The sequence below is a fragment of the Haemaphysalis longicornis genome, unplaced genomic scaffold (assembly GCF_048455015.1).
Source record: "Haemaphysalis longicornis isolate Haplotype H1 unplaced genomic scaffold, Haemaphysalis longicornis Haplotype H1 scaffold_4, whole genome shotgun sequence".
NCBI classification, from domain to species: domain Eukaryota; kingdom Metazoa; phylum Arthropoda; class Arachnida; order Ixodida; family Ixodidae; genus Haemaphysalis; species Haemaphysalis longicornis.
Genome location: NW_027526361.1, coordinates 103,858,511 through 103,881,923, shown reverse-complemented (window position 1 = coordinate 103,881,923; position 23,413 = coordinate 103,858,511). Strand labels below are relative to the sequence as shown.

Below are 23,413 nucleotides of genomic sequence, written 5' to 3'. Positions count from 1 at the left end.
CAGCTATAGTAGCACGCGCTGCACACATCCCGGCGACAGTGGGCGTACTTCCATCAGCGACCCGTACAACACGTGAAGTGGGGGGCGTAAGCACCTTGCGAAGGCGGCGGCGAAGCTCCGAGTTCATAATAGACATATGTGCACCCGTGTCAATCAAGGCGGTAACGGCAACATCGTCAACATGAATCTCCAGCAAATTTTTCCGTGTACAAAGCGTCAACAGAGGATTTTCGGTGGTCGTCGGACATGCAGCATCACCTCTGAGAGCTGCATCATTTAGTTTTCCGGACGGGAGTTGTTATACGGCGTCGGCGAGAGGGGACGCCGAGGCTGTGGCGAACGGGACTGACGGCGCTGGGGTGGCGGCGATCGGCTGTAACGGCGGAACGGAGCGTTGACGTCTACTGGTTGCGGCGGAGGCGGTGGAGTAAAGCGACGAGGCATCTGAGAAGGGTGCGTGTAGCTGGAAAGGTCTTGCCGGAATGAGAATGGTGAACGCCTCTGGCAGTACCGTGCAACATGCCCGACTCGGCGGCAGTGGAAGCAAATCGGCTTGTCGTCGGGCGTCCTCCATTCCGAAAGGTCGCGGCTACGATAGGTGGACGGTTGGTATTCATTGCGGCCGCCGTAGCTCGAGGAAAGGTGAGGCGCGTGAACGCCTGGGCCTCTCACAGCGCAAACCGGCTGAAAGGCGAGCTTGGCCACTTCTTCCCGAACGACCGCTTGGATCAGAGGGATGGACGGGAGGCACGTTTCCGATTGGGGAAGCGTCGTGGGGGCCATAGCCTCGAGCTCTCGTCTTATAAGCCTGGTTAGACTTCCCGTCGTAGCTGGACTCACGTCAGTCTCCGGGGGTCGATGTTCGGAAAGACAACGATCCTCGCACGACGACGTTGGAGCGGTGTTTGGAAGTCGGGTAAAACTAGTAGTCAGGCGACGTCCTTTTGCCTGCTCAAACCGGCGACATTTCTTGATGACTGATTGCACGGTTGTGCAGTCTTTGCACATGAGTAAATTGAAAGCGTCGTCCGCTATTCCCTTGAGGATATGCCCGACTTTGTCCGCTTCCGCCATTTGGTCGTCAGCTTTCTGGCACAAGGATAGCACGTCCAGAATGTACGCCACATAAGGCTCGGTAGGGGTCTGTACACGGGAAGCCAGTGCCTTCTTAGCGGCAGTTTGACGGTCTACAGGGTTCCCGAACAGCTCGCGCAGCTTGGATTTACAGTCGTCCCAACTTGTTACCGTCTCTTCGTTAGTTCGAAACCAAGTCCTGGCCGCTCCCCTCAGAGAGTTGTCCACGCTCGCAAGCATGATGGTGGGATCCCACCTGTTATGAGCGCTAATGCGCTCATACGTCTTCAGCCAGTCTTCAAGGTCAACATCATCTGTGCCGCAAAACGTGCCCGGGTCACGCTGCTGGGAGATAACGATGAATGGGGAAGCAGTCGCGGTAGCTCCCTCGGGCGCCATCGTTGGTCGGGAAACTTGCCGTCCGCTGCGGAGCTCCGTGCTGCGTGTGTCGTACCCAGCACCTCACACCAAAATGTTACGTGGCGGCAGGACACAGATGAGACGAACGATGCGATGGAGTGAAGCGATCTATTCACATTATGTACAGTGCGGCCATGATAGAGCTCGCGCAAGGTTCGCGCCAGGCCCTTCGTCGTCGTCGTCGTCATCGTCGTTGTTTCAAAGAGCTGTCAGGCATTGTCCACCTTAGTCCCGTAACATCCTCCACCAAAATGTTACGGGGAAGGTATTGTATTCACCAAAGGTATTTACAAGGGGAAAGCCAGAGCAGAGTGTCCAGATTCACGCACGAACCAAGTCGAGAGCGATCGTCGTCGACTTCCTCCTCTAGCTGCTCAGCTCTCATCAGACAGACACTGACGCATACCCGTCGGCTCAGTACATAGCCGAACATCCCCGTCACAATATGTTAATCTTGTATTATAGTGCAACCATATATAGAAGGACAAATACAACGTAAAAGAACACAAGCACGTTTCATGGCCTTTGAGCTTTTGTCTTTGTGTGGTTTCGCTGTAATACAAGATGAATCTACACCAACTTGCCGAAATTTCTACGTTATGTTAATTTGATATACGCTGCCCACACCAATTGCCTTCACGTGATATCGTATAAGAAAAAAAAGGTGATATGAATAAACCGGGCATAATGCTGAGTGACGTTAATTCAGGCTGTTTCAGGGTTAAATTAGCTAAAAATCCCGGTTTTCATACAAACACATGGACAAGTCCTCCTTTGTAATGCAAGCTATCGATGCTATCATTTCTTCTCACAAACATAGCTGCTCTGTTGTTGACTTCTGACCATTTTGCGAACTCAGACTCAAATGTAATCATGTAAACTTCACTGCAGTTCTACTTTCAGTATATCAGGTCATCCTCTTTATTTCTTCATAGCTGTTTGGGCCGACCTAATTTTAGTTCCAGTTTCTTAGCAAGTCCCCGTGTTTGCGCGCCCTTTAAATCATCAGCGGTCATCGAGGCAGACGTTATCAAGACGATAGAAGTGTCTTAAGTTATATGGCAAGCTTAGGGGGACGATATCCTGACTTAATGGAGACAAAGAAGCGAAGTTGGGCTAGATGTGTAATGCGGAGAAGTGACCACCAGTGGGCCACCAGAGTAGTGGAGTGGTTACCGAGACACGGGACTAGATGTTGAATGCCAGTGACTCCATGGAGGGATGAAGTGGGAGATCTGGTAGCAAAGAATAAACTCGGGCAGGGCAGCATAGGAGCAGTTGGAAGTAAGGGGGAGAGGACTTGATGCTGTAATCATCATTATCATCATGCAGCCTGTCTACGCCCACTGCAGGGCAATGGCCTCGGTCATAGATCTCCAATTATCCAGGTCCTGTGCTAACTGCGGCCAATTTATCCCCGCAAGCTTCTTAATCTCATCTGCCCACATAACGTTCTGCCACCCCCTGCCACGCTTGCCTTCTCTAGGGATACACTCTGTTACCCGTAATGACCAACGGTTATCTTGCCTTCGCATCACATGCCCTGCGCACACCCATCTCTCCTTTTCCTTAATTTCTACTAATATGCCCTTAACATGCGTTTGTTCCATGACCCACCCCGCTTTCTTCTTGTCCTTTAATGTTACACCTATCATCGTCCGTTCGATTGCTCTCCGACTCGTCCTCAATTTAAGCTGAACCCTTTTAGTGAAACTCCAAAGTTTCTGCCTCGTAGGTGAGATGCGGTAAGACGCAGCTGTCATTTACACTTTCTTCTGAACGGACAATGACCCTGAAGAAGAAAGAAGTTGTTTCTTGATGGTGTAAATATGGACATAAAATAGGCTGCTACTGCTGCTGCTGATGATGATGGTGACAAGGATAATAATGATGTTATTACATCACAAGTCCGACAATCACTGCGCTTATGGGAGGCCACTGAAGTCACTTTCAGGGAATCTTGAGACAACATGCTGGCATATCTGGAAAGGAGGCGGCGACACACTGCTGGCTTTTGGGGACAACTCGGCAGTCGTGGCAGAAATGTCTTATCCATAGTCAGGCGTCAAGTAGATCCCTAGCAAACAGAAGCAACGGCTCGTTTGATGACGAAAAGGCTGCCCCCTTGTACAAAGGTTGTCCATCACTAAATACTCAATAACGTTACCAATAACCGCGAATCTGCATTTTCTTCTCCATCTCGATCTTCCGCCTCGATGAAGCATATACGACCAGATTTGTGTGTATACGCATACGCAAGAGAACCCCTTCTGACCACAGCTATACCGCTGATCAGTGGATGCTGCCGTTGAGCGCAAGTCCATTTGCTGTACCAACGGCGCCTGTATAGACATTGCCTAACGCGTGAGCGAAAAATGGCCAAACAGCCACTCTCCTGCTGCTCTCCTACCCTTTCCCGCTCCGTAGCCTTCCTGCGTGCTTTCATGTCTGCCAGCCAGCGCCGCTTCTCGGAAACTATGCAAAATAGTTGAAATTTCGTCTAGCGTTCCCCAGGCGGCGCTCCTACGCCTTCTGGTTTATCACTATGCCTTGACAGCGTCTTGGTCTGACGCTGATACAAGACGATGGTTCAAGACGCTGACAGCGTCTTGGTCTGACGCTGATAAAACCGCCTGCGCCACGGCGAACGCAAAACCCCTTGTGGTCCCGCAGACTGATGCGGGCTTTCCGCCCTTACATACTGGGATAACGGGCACCGAAATTTTCTGAGTGGGGCATCCCCCCCTGTCCCCTCTGCGTTCTGGCTTTGTTTTGTCCACGTTGTTCGACTCCGAATCAGTACAGAGTTTTAAAATTGAGGAGTGTACTGTAAAAGCACCTTTACCGCGTGGCTGGACGCTCAACTGCTTATCCTTTTGTTTTGCATAATCTCTTGAAATTTACAAGCACGTGCTATTTTTTTTGGAATGTAATGGTAGCAGTGAGCGCTTGAAGAAAATGTACACGCAATTTTTTCTTCCCTAAATCCTCCAGGCAGAAATATATCAGCATAACCAGTGGTTGTAGCATCCGAAAATACAGTTTTTATGTTTGTTATTTGTCTATCTGGTAATTAATACGTTCTTATACTATTTCAGTTCCGCCTACTTCAGTCATTTTGCGAAAAATGCAGCAGGTATCAAGCGAGCGACACATTGAACGAGATCCCCAGTGCGCCCCAGAACTAGCGCCCCATCACGGCTAAGATGTCAGCAAGTAAAACGGCTTTTGAAACCCAACAGGCAAGCTGATAGACACACGTTGTAGAAGTGGGTGCAGCGTTCGCGACTCGCGAGCAGCGACGTATAAGGCGGGACGTCCGCCGGCGCGCACCACATAGCAGATGAGTGCCTGAACTAAGCGTTCCTACTGCCCCCAGTGGAAAGCGGGCGACGCGTTAGGCAATGTTTATACAGGTGGCGCTGGCTGTACCGAATACAACATGACACGCGGATGCCTCTGTCCTAGTTTGAACTTCCTGGACGAACGTCCATTCACGACTGACGCAAACATATCCCGCAGGAGCCAACCGAATGAGGCAAAGGCCCCCTCTGGTAACACTCACTGGCCTTTTGCAAGAGGCGAAGCACTCGCTTTAGCTTTATTGACTTGTACACTGAGTAGCGTTAGGTTTTGAATAGCTTTTTTGCAGGTTAGAACTGTATAATGCTACAGTTACGAAAACCGACGTTCGGAATGCGGAGTTAAGCTTTGTGTCATAGTCAGCACTCACAGCGTATCCAGTGTCATGAATGGCTAAATTTCTGCTTTCAGGAAACTTCTTGACTTCAGGCTAATGACGTCCTTGTTACTGCAGTTACTCACCTTTTTCTGGGCTTTGAGTTTGCTGTAAATTCCCCGAGGCATGTGAGTGTTGTGCTCCGGGTTGTGTTCGTGGCGTTGCTTGAAACTCTACAAACACGCTAGGCGTGGGTACTGCTAATATCGTGTGGAGATAGCGTGGATGAAAAAAATCATAGCGGCAAAAAAAATAAGCACGCAAGAAATGCACGTATGCTGGAACAGATTCGACCGCACGCACATGAATGATGAATTTATTGTTACCATAGAAAGCAAAGTTCACCAGCAGGCTTATAGTTTGTCTCACCTAAGTGTGGACACCGGAACGCCTGCTGGTATGGTGGTGTGGGGGACGGGGGAAACGGGCAGGCAGGAAAGGCAAAAGAGATAGAGAGGGGGAGGAGATATCTATTCAGTAAAAACTCGTTAATTCGAACTCGAAGGGGGCCATGAAATTGTTCGAGTTAGGCGGAGTTCAAATGAGCGGACGGGTGCTAGAATGAATGGACATCGCGCCACTCTGCGCGGGCAGAACACAAAGAAGCCGCCTCTGGACTCGTTACCACGACTTAGGCGCTACTACACGTCTGCTGCGCACGCCACGCGATCGCGCTTCCAGACCAGCGACCACGGAACAAAGAAAACAATGAAGGAAGCTTACACTAATGCGTAATACTTGGTGGTAGGGAAGCTCTACGCGAAAGCGTTTTTCCTCTTTCACCTCACGGTGTTGTTTAAGCCTTGCCGCTGTACGAGGAACCACAGCTGGATGTCCGTCTTCCTCTATCACACGCGGTTCTGCGCCGCACGTGGTCTCGGGGCATTTCCTTCGTGGCGCACGCTTATCGCTGCGGCGCTGCCTCCTCCCCTTCATCCGCCACGTCCCGCGCGCGGGTCCCGCTTACGTATCCTTTCCCTCCTCGCCTATCTCTCCTCTACTGCCTATCTCTACCCGTTATCGGGCCGCTGCTCCGTGCCGGGTACGGTGGGGTTTGACCTCTACCAGGGTGGGGTTTGACCTCTAGCGCTGAAGGACAAAACTGGTCACCCCGTGAAGACTGCCCGAGGTAGCATAGTGTAGCTTGCGCTACAAAACCTGCAACGGCATGCGCCGGAGCACTGGCGCCGGCGGCGCAGCGCCCGCTGTGGCAGACGAATACGCAGCCGCAGCAGCGTAGCGCGCACGCTACGCTGTTGTTTTTCTGTTTTTTTGCATCTCGAGCAAGTTTGATTCGGCTTGGATTTGCAACACATTGTAACCATTCTGGGCTGACTTCTGGTGGGAACGATGGAAACCAGGGGATTCATGTTCGAATTAACCATTCCTGATAGCGAATTTCCGGATTTCCCCCATTGGAATATACAGGTCTGTGGCGGCAAAAGGGCGGCAGTTAGAATTAACTGTAAGCTCGAATTAACCAAGTTCGAATTAACTAGCTTTTACTGTATACATATATACAGGACTATACACTAAAAACAAACAAACAAACAAAAGTGCGACATCACCTCCCGTTTACCTAGTGAGCTCGTCAAGTACTCTTCACGCGACCTACAAGCGCAAAGCGGGATTTTCACGACGGCAGATAGTGGCGTAGTACCTTGAGTAACACTGCACACCTTAGGCAGAGGGGAATGGGCGGTGGATACCATGCAGCATGGCGCAGAACGCACGAAAGTATGAAAAGCGTTTCGTGGTTGGTACCGCTACTTTGTGTGGCGCCAAGGAGGAGGAATTGCCATACTACAGTCGAACCTCGATATAACAAAGTAGTGTCGGGACAGTAATGCAGTTCGTTATATCCGATATTCGTTGCAACAGCAGAGCTATAGATAGGCTCAAACCAATCGACAATCTGGCCACCGCAAAACGCGTTGATACAAACACGAAATATTTTAAGCTCCGAACCCACTATAAACAAGGTTGCCCTTATTTCAAGCTCAAAGAACCGTAACATGAAACGTGGAATTACAACAGCACGAAGTTCACCTGACGAAACAGGCCTGCCTTCTTATATTTTTGAGGAAGGATGTGATCTTCGCCTGGTGGCGATTGCCAGCACTGAGCAGGAGGAAAAATTTCACAGGGTCCACGAACAAAAGGGCCATTTATACTTCTGCAGTTTGGGACGCCGGGATTTTCTCAAAGTAGCTTCGCAGCCTACTGGCCAATATTTCTTCGTTATATCCAATATCGCACGCGGCTGCTATGGATTGAGCTTTGTTATAAATGAATAAGTGTAACTAAAATGAAGCGTGACCAACCAAAGCTCGTATTTAGTTCGCTATAGCCGGTAATTTGTTATATCAGTTTTCGTTATAACGATGTTCAACTACTACTTTCCTGGATTCCTGGATACTCCACGGACAAGACTCAACGTTACAGCATAAACGCCAATGGCTGGTCCAGGAGAAGTTAGAGGAGGGGGCGTTGCCCTCTCCTCGTAGAACGGATTCTAAACTAGCATTGCTAAAGCAACACCACGGGTGCTAGCCCCACCAGTCATGTTTCGAGAACGCAAAACCTCCCAGGTAAATAAAAAGAATATCGACCTGGGTCCGCCTCATGTGGAGGTTAAGTGTTTTTTTTTTAACTCTCACACAGAGAAGCCGAATCTCACTCCGCACATTTCTTCTTCCGTTTAGCCGATCAAGTTTTTTGACCCGGTCCTCGACAATATGCTGGGAGCACTGCCATCGGAACAGTGGAGAAAGATACGAACCGCAGTCAGTCCGGCTTTCACTACGGGCAAGCTTCGAAAGGTGAGCACCACGTAGGACAGCAACGGGCCGGCAGAGCGCAAGGCAGGGAACGACCGTTTAGGAAGGCTGTGAGTTTCAGCGTTAACTGAGGTCATTATTGATTGCAGTTAAACTTGATAAAACTGATCGTTTAATTGATTAATAGTAGTCGACTGGTTGAATTATTTAATTGATAAACCGTTTTCTCAGTTCGGGTTCAATACCTGTATTTTGGAATGTAATGATCTATAAGTGACCATGCAGGGGCGTTGAGTCTCAAATCGAGGTGACGCTGCTACTGACATAAATTAGTTTATAAATTTGTATTTGTATTTGCATAAATTAGTATAAAGTTGTAGTTATATATAAATTTGTATAAATATATATGTACGTACGTACGTTTGTTTGTTTGTATGTATGTATGTATGTTTGTATGTATGTATGTATGTATGTATGTATGTATGTATGTATGTATGTATGTATGTATGTATGTATGTATGTATGTATGCATGTATATACGTAAAGTCATAGACAAATGACATGAGGACACAAAAATATGAACCTATAACACGCAAGATCAAAGAATATGGATAGTGGGGATAAAATAATAGCTCGCTCGTGGTATATTTGGAAATGCACATTTTCAATCTTTGTTAGTGCAACAAAGCCACGGGACAGTTGCAGGCAAAGAAATCACGCTATTTGCTTGTTCTGGATGATATTTTTCTGTTCGCGTTTCATGTGTTCATGACTGTACGTATATATATGTATCTATGTGTTGTGGAATATGTGGGGTTCTTGGGGCCTACCAAGCCAGTACTCCTGCCTAGGCCACTACGCTACCTCCCGGCATGTCAACCAAGTGGGCTCCGGCGCCTACTTCAGCCCAGCGAGGTTTGCCGATACAAGAACACAGTAGAGAGTAGTGCCGAAGCCCAGCCGTTTATTTGGGAATTCCCAAAGCATGCGAGCACGAAGCTCGACGGCGTTTACGAATCACGGCATCCTGGTCGTAATCGCGAACGGGAGGCAGGCACTCACGGGGCGCGACAAAAAGACCCCACCTGAGATACATGGTCCGCCGCCGCCGTGCTGTTCCGCCGAAGTCACCCAGACCAGACCTCCGATCGGACCATGGAGGAAAGAAAAGGTTAGGAGAGGCCCTGACGTCACATTTGTGAAGCCGAGTCCCGCCATGACTTGAGCCCACGGAGCCCAGCACTCTATCCCATCATCCTTTGCTGTCTCCGGTTTGATTTGACTAACATGGCGTCGCCCTGCCCTCCCGCTTCGAAGCGAAAACAGCTTCGTCGCTAATTCCTCAGTGCGATGTCATCTTCTAAGCTGTTGATTTCGCCTTCAATTTGCCCATTCTAACCCTCACCCAAAGTTTCAATCGAAAAACGGCCTTCGTTTTTGAGATAGAAGGACGATTTTTCAGCACTTAAGCCTGGCAAAGTAGCGTTTGTCGTCGTCATAGCAACAGACTCGCGGGATGGCGAATGCAGACGCCTCCGACGGCAAAGTTTTCAAACTGGCCTAATCTAAAAACGTTTGTCGTAGTGACTGCGCTGGTTTGCAAGCGTAGCGAAGCAGCCACATACCAAGCGCCTTAAAAATCTGTCTGTTCTATTAGCCCAAATTTGGCCGCCGCAGTTGTAAACAAGTAAGCAACACTGTCCATGGGCTGAAGAAAAATCTTGTGACTTCCTCCACACTTTTTGCAATGCATTGGGGTGCTAGGGGCCTCTCCTGAGTATTCTTTCCTCCATGCATCGGACTCTCTCTGTCTTCCGCGCACACACTACTGCGCAGCCAGCGCGCCTATTTAGCGCACGGACCGGTGGTGCCATCTCTCGGGGCAGCGACGAACCAGCGGAGCACCGGACTGGTTTCAACGCATCGCGTCTCTCCCAGCGCGCACCGGCTCGGGATAGGGGGTCGCGGTTCTCCGCGATTCTCATAGTGTGTGTATGTATGCACGTATGCATGTGCATGTATGTATATGTGCACATGGGGTCTGAAGGCGTGTATTTATGTACGCATATGCAGTATGCATGTTAGTATGCACATTGCAAAAATATTTGCAGCTTACGTTTTTTATCGCTGCGGTGACGTTCCTCACGTACAAAGCTGAGGGGGGATGTGAAGGGCAGGCGAGGTGTGTGGGGATGTTAAAACAAAGACGGATACGTAAAACAACGTCGTCAGAAAGATACGTTAGTCATAAAAACTTTCACTCCTCGCTTCTGACATAACCTAATTCAGGCGCACAAGCTTTTGACATCCCCTTAACAAGCTGAAATAGAATTACAAACGACAAACAGTCTTGCTGCGTCTTTTTCAGATGACTGATCTGATTCTGGAATGCGTCAGAACAACGTGTGAACATTTGAAGGAAGCCGCTGAGCAGAAGAAAGATGTGGACATGAAGGAGTACGTTGATTGGTGATTGATTGATTGATTCTGGTGTTTACCGCGCCGACGTTACACAGACGATGAGGCGCGCCATAGTGGAGGGCTCCGGATTAATTTTGACCACCTGGGTATCTTTATCGTGCGCCGAAATCTCGAGCACACGGGTGTTTTCGCTTTGCCCCTCCATCGGAGAAGCGGCCCCCACGGCCAGGAATCGAACCCGTGTCCTTGGGCACAGCAGCAAAACGCCATAGCCACTGAGCCACCACGGTGGGTCGAAGGAGAATGTTGAACGATATGATCTTTTAATGCGAAAGCAATCTCAAACTTGAAAACGCTCTTAATTCTGATCATACGTTTGTCAGGAGAGCGAGACAGAGAGAGAGAGAGAGAGCGAGAGCGAGATACATACATATATATATATATATATATATATATATATATATATATATATATATATATATATATATATATATAGAGAGAGAGAGAGAGAGAGAGAGAGAGAGACGGGTGGAGAACCGTGTGGAGACGTCAGTAGCTCGGCGGGTGATCAGGGTGGACTGCACCCCTGGGTCTGGGCTACGCAGTGCCTCCTCACGGAAAATGGATGTTGCGTTATTGTGGTATACTTCTCCCGTAAATGCCTGTATAGCTAATAAGTGAATCCAGTGTGATTGGTACGTTCTATGTATTCCTCGTTACGATTGGTATGTTGCGTACAAGCAGTTGCAGCAGGTCACACTGCAAGCGAAGCGGCTATTCCTCGTGGCTATTTCTAATGCGCCGCGTCTCCGCTCTCATAGCGCTGCGTACTGCCACAGGCTATATATGCATCCTTGTACAGAGCTTTGTGAGCTTTGGGGTAAACACTATAGTGCTAAGCGAAAGCTTGTACAGTTAAACCTGGATGCGACGATGTTGAGAAAACCTCAGAATTTTTCGTTAAATCGAGGTTTTCATAACGTGCAAGTTTCGAGTTATGGCTCACGCAAATGAAGCAGAAACGAAGCCGAAGTGCTACCATCAGTGAAGGTGCACTCGATTGATTGATTGATTGTGGGGGTTTAACGCGCCGACGCAACGCAGGCGATGAGGCGCGCCGTAGTGGAGGGCTCCGGATTAATTTTGACCACCTGGGGATCTTTATCGTGCGCCGAAATCTCGTACACACGGGCGTTTTTGCTTTTCGCCTCCATCGAAAAGCGGCCGCCGCGGCCGGGAATCGAACCCGCGACCTTGTGCTCAACAGCGCAACGCCTTAGCCACTGAGCCACCGCGGCGGGTAGTGAAGGTGCACTCACCCCCCATGGATTCATTTCCCAGCGAAAAACTGCGTGAGTTGCACCTGCTTTCGCACGAGCCCAGGCTGTACACTGCGCCCCCCAAAAAGCAAGGTCATTTACCCGTATTAACAAACGTAACTTAAGAATCACTTTTGACTTTTGACACTTTTCGGTGCCTTAACGCGTTACAAGAACCAAACGTATGCCGAAAAGGTGCCTTTTCGCGAACTTGATGCTCTTTACCGCACTCAAGACGGTAGATTGTTGAGAGGGTGGTAGCTGGGGTACGACGTGGGAACATTCTTCTTTCTCGCCAGCGGAGACGGCATTTAAAATTGTGCGGTTTTCTTGAGAGGATACAACTTTTCGTTTTCTAGCAGCAGCACTCACCACCGACGAACCGACACCACTGATAGAATTGGAGACGCGCGACTACACGCCGACAGGACGACTTAGCACCTCAAAACTTAAGTCTGGAACCGAAAGCGCACTCACACGTGGAAACGCACCGTAGTTTGCGGAGCGGGCAAAAAAAAAAAAAAAAAAACGGTGCAGGGTAGCTACTCTTGCTGGCTGGTGTGGTGTCGCGATACACACGCAGAACCAGAAGTGACTGCTACGTTAGCAACGGGTGGTGCTAGCCCCTCCGTTCATCATCATCGTCATCATCACCATTATTGTGAATTTAGTTTTAGGCGATTCCAGACGTTTTCATTGCTGCTGGCTCCTTACGGTAGTGCAAGTATTCGCTAAATTAGTTCATTTCTCCGGCCGATTTTTGAGTAAAAGTGAAAATTACGCCCATCTTCCCGCGAGGGAACCCTGATGTGATGCGACTCATCGGGGGGGGGGGGGGGGGTTCAATTGGCGTTTCTATTGGGTTGATTCTCTAAATCGCATGAAACGTGTTGTGAACGCGTATGATGGATTCCATCACACGCGGGTGTTCTCATACGCGGAAAGATGGGCGTAATTTTACTTTTCATGCACATGCATACGCGACATGAGAAGCGAAGCACAAGCAAAGTCAAGCGCAGTCAAGCGAACGCACTTGACTGAACCGGCGCAGCGCGCTCACCGCTTTATATTCAGCCCTTGAAGGAGAGGAGACGAACGGAGGAGAGTTGCGCATGCGCAGCGAGAGCAAATGCGAGAGAGAAGCGTCAGCGAAGCGCGCGCAGCTGTTATGATAATGAGACGGAGAGAGCGCGTTGCACACAGCTGTTGGCGAGAAGAACGGAGGAGAGTTTGCGCATGCGCAGGTGGTGTGCGGACGCCGCGACAACGACGCCGGAGGGACATACCCCCGGTCAAGAGGTGCGTCGCATCTAAAAAAAAAAAAGATAATGACTGATCAGCTCGCCGATTTCGTTACATCAAGGTTAATCGCCATGACGTTTCGTTACATAGAGGTCGCAAACACATGGGCGTCAATGGGGGGGGGGGGGGGGGGGGGGGGGCAATGGGCAATTCAAACATTTCGTTAAATCCAGCCGTACGCATAAGTTCCCACCTACAATAAGACGGCGACCGCCGACTACGATAAGTCGGAGACAGCCGCGCCAAATAAGTTGGTTGCCGGAATCGCCGCACGTGACCATCCAGAGAAAACTTATTGGGTACCAGCGACACTTATGTACCTAGCCATCGAGTACCTAGCTGATCACACGGATACAAAATATAGGTACTTTACCAAAATCTAGGGGAAACGCTACGAAACCGAAACCGAAACAGATTGAAAAGTCAACAATCGGCGGGCAGAAAATCAGCTCGCACTACGCTAGAAAGCCAAGTGGGCGTCACCTAGGACCGTTGTAGCTAAAGAAAACGCTGCCACATTTAGCCGACAGTCATCTGCCTGCTTTAGAAGCGGCGATCGTTGTGAAATAGAGCAAACATTATCAGTTAAATTGCGCCACAGTTGGAACCTTGTTGTCTGAGATCTATAAAAACACCCCCACACGCAACCACTTCCCGTGGCGCGACTACACATCTAGTTTCACATGTCCACGGAAAGCAGAAGACGCTTGTAAACAGGCTTTCCACATTATTTTATTTTGACGACGATGCTCTCGTATTTTTGGTCACAAGGATTAATGCAATGAATGTTTCAGCACACTCATTATTGCGACTTGCTCTCGCCAAAGTTGCACAAGCGAAATGGCGCTAATAGGTTTACCACGCAACCACGGCCGATGGCTTGTGTGTTGGAGTGCGCGTCTGTGGTGCTGCAATATACTATAACGATTTACAGAAAGCAACATGTTTCTACCGACAACGCAATACTGACATACAAGAAAAACACATTACGCCTCAACCGTCTGTACCTGAAATAAACGCGTACATTTAGCGCAGAAGCCGTCGCCGGAGACTATTGTCCTCAGAAAACGTCCATGCAGACGACAGCGTCTACCCTCATCTGACATATTCACCTAAAAAAAGTGCTAGCGTCTGCGTAGGCGTTTGGTTCGGTTGTGTGTGTCACCGTACTGAAGCAAGGCACTAGTATCTATCGGTGAGTGAAAAAAAAAGCAAAATTTGCAATGCAAAAAGTACGCCAGTAAAAAAAAAAAAAAAAAAAAAAAAAAAAAACGTGTTGTGTTATCATCGTATGGGCTTGCCCGATGCGTCGTTGCTATGGTGGCTAGAAAGGGAAGGTGTAAGCTAGTGTAGCATCGGCGCGCCGCCGCGCCAACAGCGTTTCATGATGATGCGGCGGCGCTGCTGTCGTTTCCGAGACGGCTCCGAGGCTGCTCCCCGGCGTTACCGCGCGCGCCCGTTCGCCTCTGTTGCGTCGCAGCGGGAATTTCGCTCATTTCTTGCTAAGAGTGCCATTTGATTAGAAGATTATTGCTATCACTGTGCCAATTGAGGACGATTAAGCGCCCAAACATGGTTCTGGCATAGTTAGTACTTTTGCAACTAGTGCATCTTAGTTACTAATGCACTTCTCGCAGAATGCAGAAAAGAAACTTCCGATAGTGGAGACAAAGGAGGGCTAGGATCTCCAATAATGATGAGATATTGTGCAAGCTTATGTAAAAGAAAAGCACTGCACATTCATTTTCATTTACGTTGCATGTATTGTATTTCAGCTGGGCGAGCAACCGCATACGGCGCGGAGACGGCTGTCGTCTGCTCGAGCCGCCTCGGAGGCGACGGGCGCGCCCTCTGTCGCCGTCATGAAAAGCAGCGCGTCTCCGCGCACAGCGCGCAATGGCCGATGCTCACACCTTTCCCTTCTAGCCACCATAACGGGGCATCATAAGTTCTCAGCTACAACTTACGCATTCCCTAGGAATAAGTAGTTTGCCCGAAACCGGAACAAGCGCGCGGATAAGTTGGCCGTCTTATTCGCCGCCTTGTTCGCGTAGGGAGGTCCGCGGCCAAGCTTACACGGCTGAGTCGCGGACTTATCATGAAAACATGGCTGCCGTTGCCGCCGCTCGCCGACATCGCTTACGAGCCTTGCTGCTGGCGCTGTCCTTGGGGAGACAGCGCGTGTTCCGCGACCGCCTGCACCCGTTCGAGCTCTACGACGACGAAGGCTTGCGTCGGCGATTTCGGTTTGGTGTGGACGGCCTTTATTTTATCACGGAGGCGATACGCCCTGACATCGAGCGCCGAACCCGGCGCAACCAAGCCCTGCCTGCCGTCCTGCAAGTGATGTTGGCGTTGCAGTTTTTCGCAACGGGGAACTTCCTCATCACTGCAGGCGACATAATCGGCGTGCACGTCGGGACAGCCTCGAAGACGGTGCGGCGTGTTGCGCTGGCCCTCGAAAAGAAGCTGACGGCTTTTGTTCGGTGAGTGCAAGATGCTGCCTTCCGCATTGCGCGTACGCCTTGCGCCGCGGCCCCAAGGTTGCGCAGCTCATTGTATTGGGGCAACAGCTGTGCATCAAATAGCGTGCGCTCCTTGTAGCTCGGTACACGCGCGAACTGAATTATCCGTTGTTATAACTTCTATGTTATCACGTAAACGAAAGCAATACACGGCTCCGCGAATTGAGAAAGAGTTTTGCAACATCATTTATTCCAGTACCACACGAGCATTGCAAAGCGCGTTGCCATTATCTTTATTTTGTAAACGCGCCAGGCTCACTGGACAAGTGTACCAGCGAAAACGAAAGCGCCGGGCTCACTGGACAAGTGTACCAGCGAAAACGGAAGCAAACACGAAGTGGCGACAACCAACGTTTAATCTAGACTCGTTGGCGACAACACCTGCGAACAATCCATGGCAAAGACTTTGTTTGTGGGCTTTCAAAATAGACCAGTTGATTTTGAACGTTCTATTGTAACGTAGCACCGCGAGGTTCGTTTTTGTAAATATGTGTCGCCTTGCTGTAGGTGGCCAAACCGTGTGGAGGTGCCGGAGCTTCAGCGGGCATTCTATGCCATGCACAGCTTCCCGGGTGTTGTGGGTGCCATTGACTGCACGCACATCAGGATCCAGGCCCCATCGCAGCATGAGGAGGCGTACGTCAACCGGCATTTGTACCACTCCATCAACGTACAGCTCGTTGTGGATGCCTCCTCACGCATCCGCAGTGTGGTTGCCAAGTGGCCTGGCAGCGTCCACGATGCCCGCATCCTTGCGGAGAGTGGCCTCGCCGAGAAGTTTGACAGCGGCCGCCGTCAAGGCATCCTTCTCGGTGACAGTGGCTACCCATGTAGGCCCTGGCTGATGACACCCTTCCGCACTCCAGACACCCAGGGGAAGCTCCGCTACAACCGTGCACATGGCACGACTCGAGCTGTGGTGGAGAGGTGAGAGTGCATGTTTCACCTTTCCATTGCCTATTACTTTTTAATTGAAGTGTTATGATCTCTCGCAAAAGTACGAGGGTCTGTTCCTGTTGCTGTTTTCCCAGTCAAAAGCAGCACGCTTGCCAGGTGGCTCTTTTTCGGAACTGGAGCAGGGGGTGAGGAGGAGCATCCTGGGTTTCCCACAAAACCACCAGATGGCACGAGTGTCTGCGTTAATTCATTCATGCTGCCATCACCTAAGTGGCCGAAAAGGATGTGAGCACATTGCAGCAAAATTGCTAAAAAAAATTACCTCTGTGTCCAGGACGCCCTCGCAAACAGTAAAATTTGGCGCAGACTACAAATGATACTGGGTATGCTGACTCACATAGGTGAGTAAAGCCAAGTATGTGCGGTGGCAGTGAAAGACTGCACGTTATGAGAATTTCATCCAGAAGCGACAGGCGAACAAAAATGTTGTGTGTACTGCACTTTAGTCTGAACCAAGCTGTGCAATGACTGTGGCCACTTTTTGTATATATCTGTGCTTGTTTGCAACAGTTTCTTTCTAACAAGATCTGCTTGCCTGGGAGCACACCCCTACCGAACGAGCCCACAGACCACTATCTATTTATGTTCATCTGCAAAATGTTCAATTTTTTGTCCTCTTTGTGCAGAGCTATTGGGCAACTGAAGCGCCGCTTCCACTGCCTTCACACGGAGCTGAGGATGAGGCCGGAGCGCTGCTGCACCATCATCTTGGCTTGCTGCGCTCTGCACAACATCGCAAAGCAGTACCCAAGCAGCGACGAAAGTTGTGACCTGCCTGCAGAGGTGCCAGCAGTACCTGTACCAGACACTGGAGATGGGGCTCTCATGCGGAACACCATTGTGCAGCAACACTTCTCTGCCTGTGAGTTTGTTGGCCCCTGCCACACAATGAAAGTTTACTGGCATGACTTTGTCATTATTTCTTGTCAGCTTTTTTTTTTCAAACGATAGTCTTTCTTGGGCTACCTTAAGAGGAAAATTTTGGTCTGTATGTCTGTCTGTGTGCCACTCGATTCAGCCAGCCGGCAAAAGTGAAACTGATACTGCGCAATAGTCTTATATACTCACAGCCAAATCTAAACGTCCAATTCCGGTGTTAATGTTCATACTTCGCAACATTGCTGGACAAGAAAAAGACGTTACACAAATGTAAAGTAAAAAATCAATACAATAGTGATATTTCCAGTGTTCCTTTACTAAAAATTATGGGTGCTTGCTTTGGGGTAGGAACTAAAATACTAAATACTAAAACCGTCACCTGCCGTTCACTCTGCCTGGCCGAATTGGAAAAAAGACGAGCAGCAACAGCAATGAAAGGTTCCACTAGATAGGTTGCGCGTACCACTTGGAACGGTCGTGGAAGAGGGCAGCATGGTTCTATCAACGTAGTCAGGTGCCTCGATACACTCCATCTCTGCCGTACCGCAGCGCTGGCATCGCAGCACCTGAGTTGGAGTAGTGGAACGCGATAAATTTAAACTGACTTGAGCGAACCTCTAGCGTGAAAGGAACGAGACAGGAGAACAGCAGCATGAGAGGTAGGCGGGATAGAGAAGGGATACATTTATGTGCCAGGGGCGCCAGTCGACTATCATCTTGCGTTGACATTTGCAACGAAAAGAGCAGATACGTGGCCCATTTTTTTAACCTGGACTTTACACTAACCCTTTCAGCAAGAAGTATTATTAGAGTTTCCCTATTTGGCCTAATGTCAGAATGAATCTTTTGGGCACCTCTCAGACCTCTCAAGCTGTCTCAGTGTTGAAACGGAGGGCACTGAAATTTACGAGCCGGACATGCAATAATGAAAACAAACAAAACAGTTGTTGCACAGCTTCGCCCTCTGTTCGTTTCCTTTACGGTGTATTCCTCCAGAAATTTGGGCACTCTGCATTTAAGCGTGTGGTGATACCAACTACTTTACCACACAACTGTACTTAATTCACTGGTCATGTATTGGTCGAAGAAAGGTGGTGCTGTCCCAGGTATAGCCTTTTTCCCTAATCACAATATTATTTCAGAACATAAAGTCATGCCGCACAAATCAGACTTTCAGGGATAAAGTGATTTAGCGAGGACTGAAGGTTCCAACTTAGAAACCATGTGCAACCAAGTGTGCTTGTAGTTGCCATGGTCCTCCCGTCTGCTTCATGTTTGAATGCATATGAAGTATTAAGTAAGTTAAAAAAAAGTCAAGAAAGCACATGAACACTTTTATTTTTTGAGCTGTGCTTTTTTCATTTCATGTAGCTCTCTCTTCCATTCATGTTCCTCACGCATGAGGCGCACCTGTTCCTCATTTTTCGCTCGTACAGCATTGGCTGCAGCACACACAGAATTCGCGGCGAGAATCACCGCTTCTGCTGCAGCCTTAATTGCCGCTTCATTCGTCTCTCGTCCCCTGAGCACCTGCTCCTCAAGCTGAATATTTTGTTGATTTAACTCCAGGAGGCTCTGCAGCTCGTCCAGCACACCTGTCCTGGTGGTGGTGGACCTGCCCCGACGAGCTGCTGTAGCGCCAGGAGAGGGTGGGCTGGCTGCTGGAGGTGGTGTTCCGGACTCCTCCCAAGCCGGGTGCTCTTCGTGTGTTTCTTCCGGCGGGAACGACCAACCCGAGCGGGCCCCTGATGCTTGGGCCGCCTCCTCCCCTTCAGCCTGCTCCTGCTCCTGCTCCTGCTCCTGCTCCACCTCCTCCTCCTCCTCCTGCTCCTGCTCCTCCTCCCCCTCCAAGACTTCAAAGTAGTAGAGCTCCGTAGCCTCAGAGGGTCCGGCCTCATCGTCTTCTGGGGACCTGAAAATCAACGTGATACATTTGCATTGTGGAACTGTTAGTGACGGGGAGAGTGGGGGTGGTGACGATATGCAGGGGGCCGCATAATACTATCCTGTACATTTCCGATCCTTGCCATAGAACATTACTCATTCATTGGTGTTATCTCCACGGCTTCACACAACATTCAAACCCTGCAAGAAAGCTCAGTGCACTGGGTGTAAGTACAGCTATTGGGCAAACAACTTGTAGGCACTACATGTTTGTGCATACGTTACCCTAAATAATGTCTCTTCCCTTCCCTCCCATTGCTCTAAAGTGTTGTTATATATGTGCTGGTTTGTTAGAAGAAAGTTTCCCAATTCATGGCTGGGAAATGCTAATTTATGGCCACTGCAACAATATGTCCACCAAAGCAGCAGTCACTGCAATGCACATTGAAGGAAAAAAGTGTACATTCAGCCACACGCTACAAGAAATGGCCGTAAGACCGTTCTTCTTGCGAAGTGGCCATTGTATGCATGGAAGTTGATGAACAGTTGTGTGGCGATGCCTTTTCAAGAACTTACGTTTCCTAGCTTGCATGGATGTCTGGTGGTACCATGCTTTTGAACTATGTATTGTTTTTCATTCAATGAGTGCCCGACAGCCCCAAAGTTCAACAAGCCCTTCTCGCAACTCACTTCTATCATTAGTTATTGAGGATTTTGCATGGCGACTACAGTATGGCGTCAGCAAGAGAGAGCGGATTTGGTTGAAACAATTTTAGTGAATGCATTGAACCATGAGAGTTTGGGGGGTTGGTCCTGAGCACTTCATGCTATGTTTTTGTGATTTCTGACCTGGTGCCTTTGTTTCTCCTGTATTGCCTTTTCCCCTCACTGTGCTCAGCTCTTGTGTGTAGTTGTGGCCTCCACCCTTGTACGCAACACTCTTCAGGGGGCCATTAAGGGTAGACATGACTTACTCATGGTCCATGTCCCTTGTGCCTGCGATGCCCTCCAAGATGGGGCTGTCCTTTCCCAGCACATCAACCACGGCATCTGTCAGGGGGTCGATGCTGTCGTTGTCCCCAGGTGCACCTACCGAAGAAAACTCGTGATGAGCGCATGGGTGGTAGCAATTAGTGCCTGTCTTCCTCATTGAATATTTAACTTTTCTGTAAAATTGACCATCCTCGTGAAGCAGACATGTGACTAGTTTCACTAAGGGGGTCATCCTCATTTATGGTACTGAAGAGCACTTCAGGTTTGTGTTTGCATGAATATTCTTGTTGCACGTTTCAAGACAAATGTTGAAATAAAAATAAATGTTGATGCTACCTCTGAAAATATGCTTATTTATTCTCTCTATTGGAATTATTAGAAAGTGCCAAAAAGTCACAATACATCAGATAAGGATGAACGAGCCTTCTTCTCGTTCCAGAAGAAAGTTAATACAAATGCATATTCACCACCTCTAAGGGGAGCTTTGTGGTGGGGATATGGCTTTAATCACTTTCATTGAATTCCAGTGTTCACACTGAAATAGCATCTTAACAAGCATTGGTGAAAAAAAAAGTACAAGGATTATATTTGGATATTTTCTTGGTGGTAGTTTAAATGTAAGTAGTCTACGTGATCAATTTACTTTTTGTTGCGAGGGACTGCATTGCGGCATTAGTGGTTAAGGCTTTAAGAAAGCATGAAACACTTTTGAGACATTATGCATAATTTTTCACTCACCTGTCGTCGTATGCTTCTTCCGATTGGCAGCGAGGCGTTTTTTTGAGGCTTGAATTAAATTCGACCACTGTTTTTTGTAGTCTTCGTCGGATCTTTTGATTTTTGGATGCCGAGAACGTAGGGTATCGCCGATTTCACTCCAGGCGCGCTTTTTCGCTTGGAGTGTTGTTTTTGAATTGAACCTTTCCAATATTATTTTTTTTCTGTCCCTGATTAGATGAACCAATTCAAGCTTTTCATCGTCGGACCAATGCTTTCCCTTGTCTCTTTTTTTGGGGGCAGTACAAACACGTGCGGTCGTAGCCATGGCTGATCTGCTTGCTGTGCTTGCTGTGGTAAAAGGAGGTCGTACCGAGGGACCGTTCTTTTTTTTTTTTTTTACTGCCATGCATAAATTTTTTTACATAAACATTATTTCTACTTTTTTTTGCACCACCGATCAGTTGTAGTCGTATGCTTGATTACTGCGACACACAACCGAAACGATCGTCTACGCAGACGCTATCACGTTTTTTAAAGACAATAATATTGTCCAGCGACGGTAGACGCTGTCATCTGCATGAACGTTTTGTTAAGACAGTATTCTCCGGTGACGGCTTCTGCGCAAAATATCCGGGTGTCTTTCAGCACAGACTGGTTGAGCCGTTATGTTTTCTATTTGTCAGCAATGCATTGTCAGTATAGGCATGTTGCTTTCTGTAAATCGTTATAATATTGCAGTAGCAGTAATGATAGACGCGCACTAATGTTTACAAGCGTCTTCTGCTTTCCGGGAACATGTGAAACTTCATATGTAGTCGCGCAACGGGAAGTGGTTGTTTGCGTGTGTGGGGATTTTTATAGGTCTCCGAAAACAACGTTCCAAGTGTGGAGCAATTTAACTGACAATTTTTGCTTTATTTCACAATGATCGCAGCTTCCAAAGCAGACGACTGTCGCAAAAGGCGGCAGCATTTTCATTGGCTGCGCCGGGCCTAGGTGTAGCCCACTTGGCTTCCTGGCGTACTGCGAGCTGATTTTCTAGCCGTCGATATGCACCTTTTCAGTCGGTTTCGGTTTCCTCGCGTTTTCCCTAGATTTCTTTCACAGTCGTCAACTAGGTGCTGAACTTTCACTGGTCCCTAGATAAGTTGTCCCTAGATGATCACTTGCGGCGTTTCCGGCAAACCACTTATTCGCCGTTGCTGTCTTCGACTTATCGTAGTCGGCGGCCGCTGTCTTTTTGCAGGCGGGAACTTATGCGTTCGGGCAAAACTGAACGCCGCCCCGACCAAACCGTAACCGCCGGCGCAAGCGTTCGTCGTCGTAGACCTCGAACGGGCGTATTCGGTCGCGAAACGCGCTGTCTGCGCAAGGACAGCCTTAGCAGCAGAGCTAGTAGCCGATGTAGGCGAGGGGGAGCAACGGCAGCCATCCTTTAATTATAAGTTCGCAACTTATCCGCGTACGCTGGCCGGGTCCTTCGTATGTAAACAAGGCTTATCCGCGCGCTTCTTTCGGTTCCTGGCAAAGGACGTATTTCCTAGGGAGCGCATAAACTTGCGACTTCGCTGCGTAGGCTGGCCGGGACCTCCCTACCAGTATAAGGTGGGGAATAAGTCGGCCACCTTATTGGCGCGCTTGTTTCGGTTTCCGGCAAACGACTTAAGCGCATAAGTCGTAGTTGAGAACTTATTCTCCAACTTATCTGGTACGGGCAAACGGGCCCAGGAATTCGTTACATAGAGGTTCGTTACATCCAGGTTCAACTGTATACGCCGGCATGAGCTCAACCTCCAAAGCGTTGGCGTTGGTGCAGGTAGTAACCCGGCAGCGGACAAGGAGTCAACACGCGAGGCTCTCTTGGTACGCGCGTCCTACAACAGCGAGCCGCCTCTTCTGCCTCTCTGGCACTAAGTGTTAATTTGCACCGCACCGCGATGAATACCCCTGTCAAACGTGCCTATTTAAGTGCACTTCCACAGAGTGCACTCGGCTGAAATGTCATTCGGGAGCAGCTAAACGGCAAACACGAATGACGCTTTACAAGGAACGCACTGTAAGCTGAGTGTGTTCCCCAAACACACTTTACCGGGGCCAGCCCGCCGAGTGAGTAATCTCGTGAGATTGCTGATTTACCTTTGCAAAAAGAGAAGCAGCGACGAAAAACAAGAAAATAACCTCTCTCTCAACGACATGCCAGCGCCGCCTGGTGGGGTTTTGCTTCATGGCAGCCGTTCTCTGTGGCATTCTCGTAGGAAGTTTCTTGTCACCCTGTGATTGTGTTCCCACTTCAGCCTTCTCTGTTATATTCCACGCTTTCATATAATTTTCCCCGAACGATAATGCTGCCGCTATTCGCTGCGCAGGGAATAACAGTGAGGGCATCTGCGCCGGTTGCCG

The 23,413-nt window shown here is 49.1% G+C and overlaps 2 protein-coding genes across 2 annotated transcripts in view; both read left to right on the top strand.

Moving 5' to 3' along the window:
* LOC144179907 (uncharacterized) overlaps positions 1-23,413 on the top strand; it is a 518,871-nt gene that overhangs the window by 36,931 nt on the left and 458,527 nt on the right. The gene's annotated exons all lie outside the window — the stretch shown is intronic.
* LOC144179211 (cytochrome P450 3A15-like) overlaps positions 1-23,413 on the top strand; it is a 53,653-nt gene that overhangs the window by 7,602 nt on the left and 22,638 nt on the right. Inside the window, exons 5-6 of the mRNA XM_077707475.1 lie at positions 7,939-8,055; positions 10,382-10,470. Of these exons, the coding sequence (XP_077563601.1) occupies positions 7,939-8,055; positions 10,382-10,470 (206 nt within the window). The remainder of the gene's footprint in view (positions 1-7,938; positions 8,056-10,381; positions 10,471-23,413) is intronic.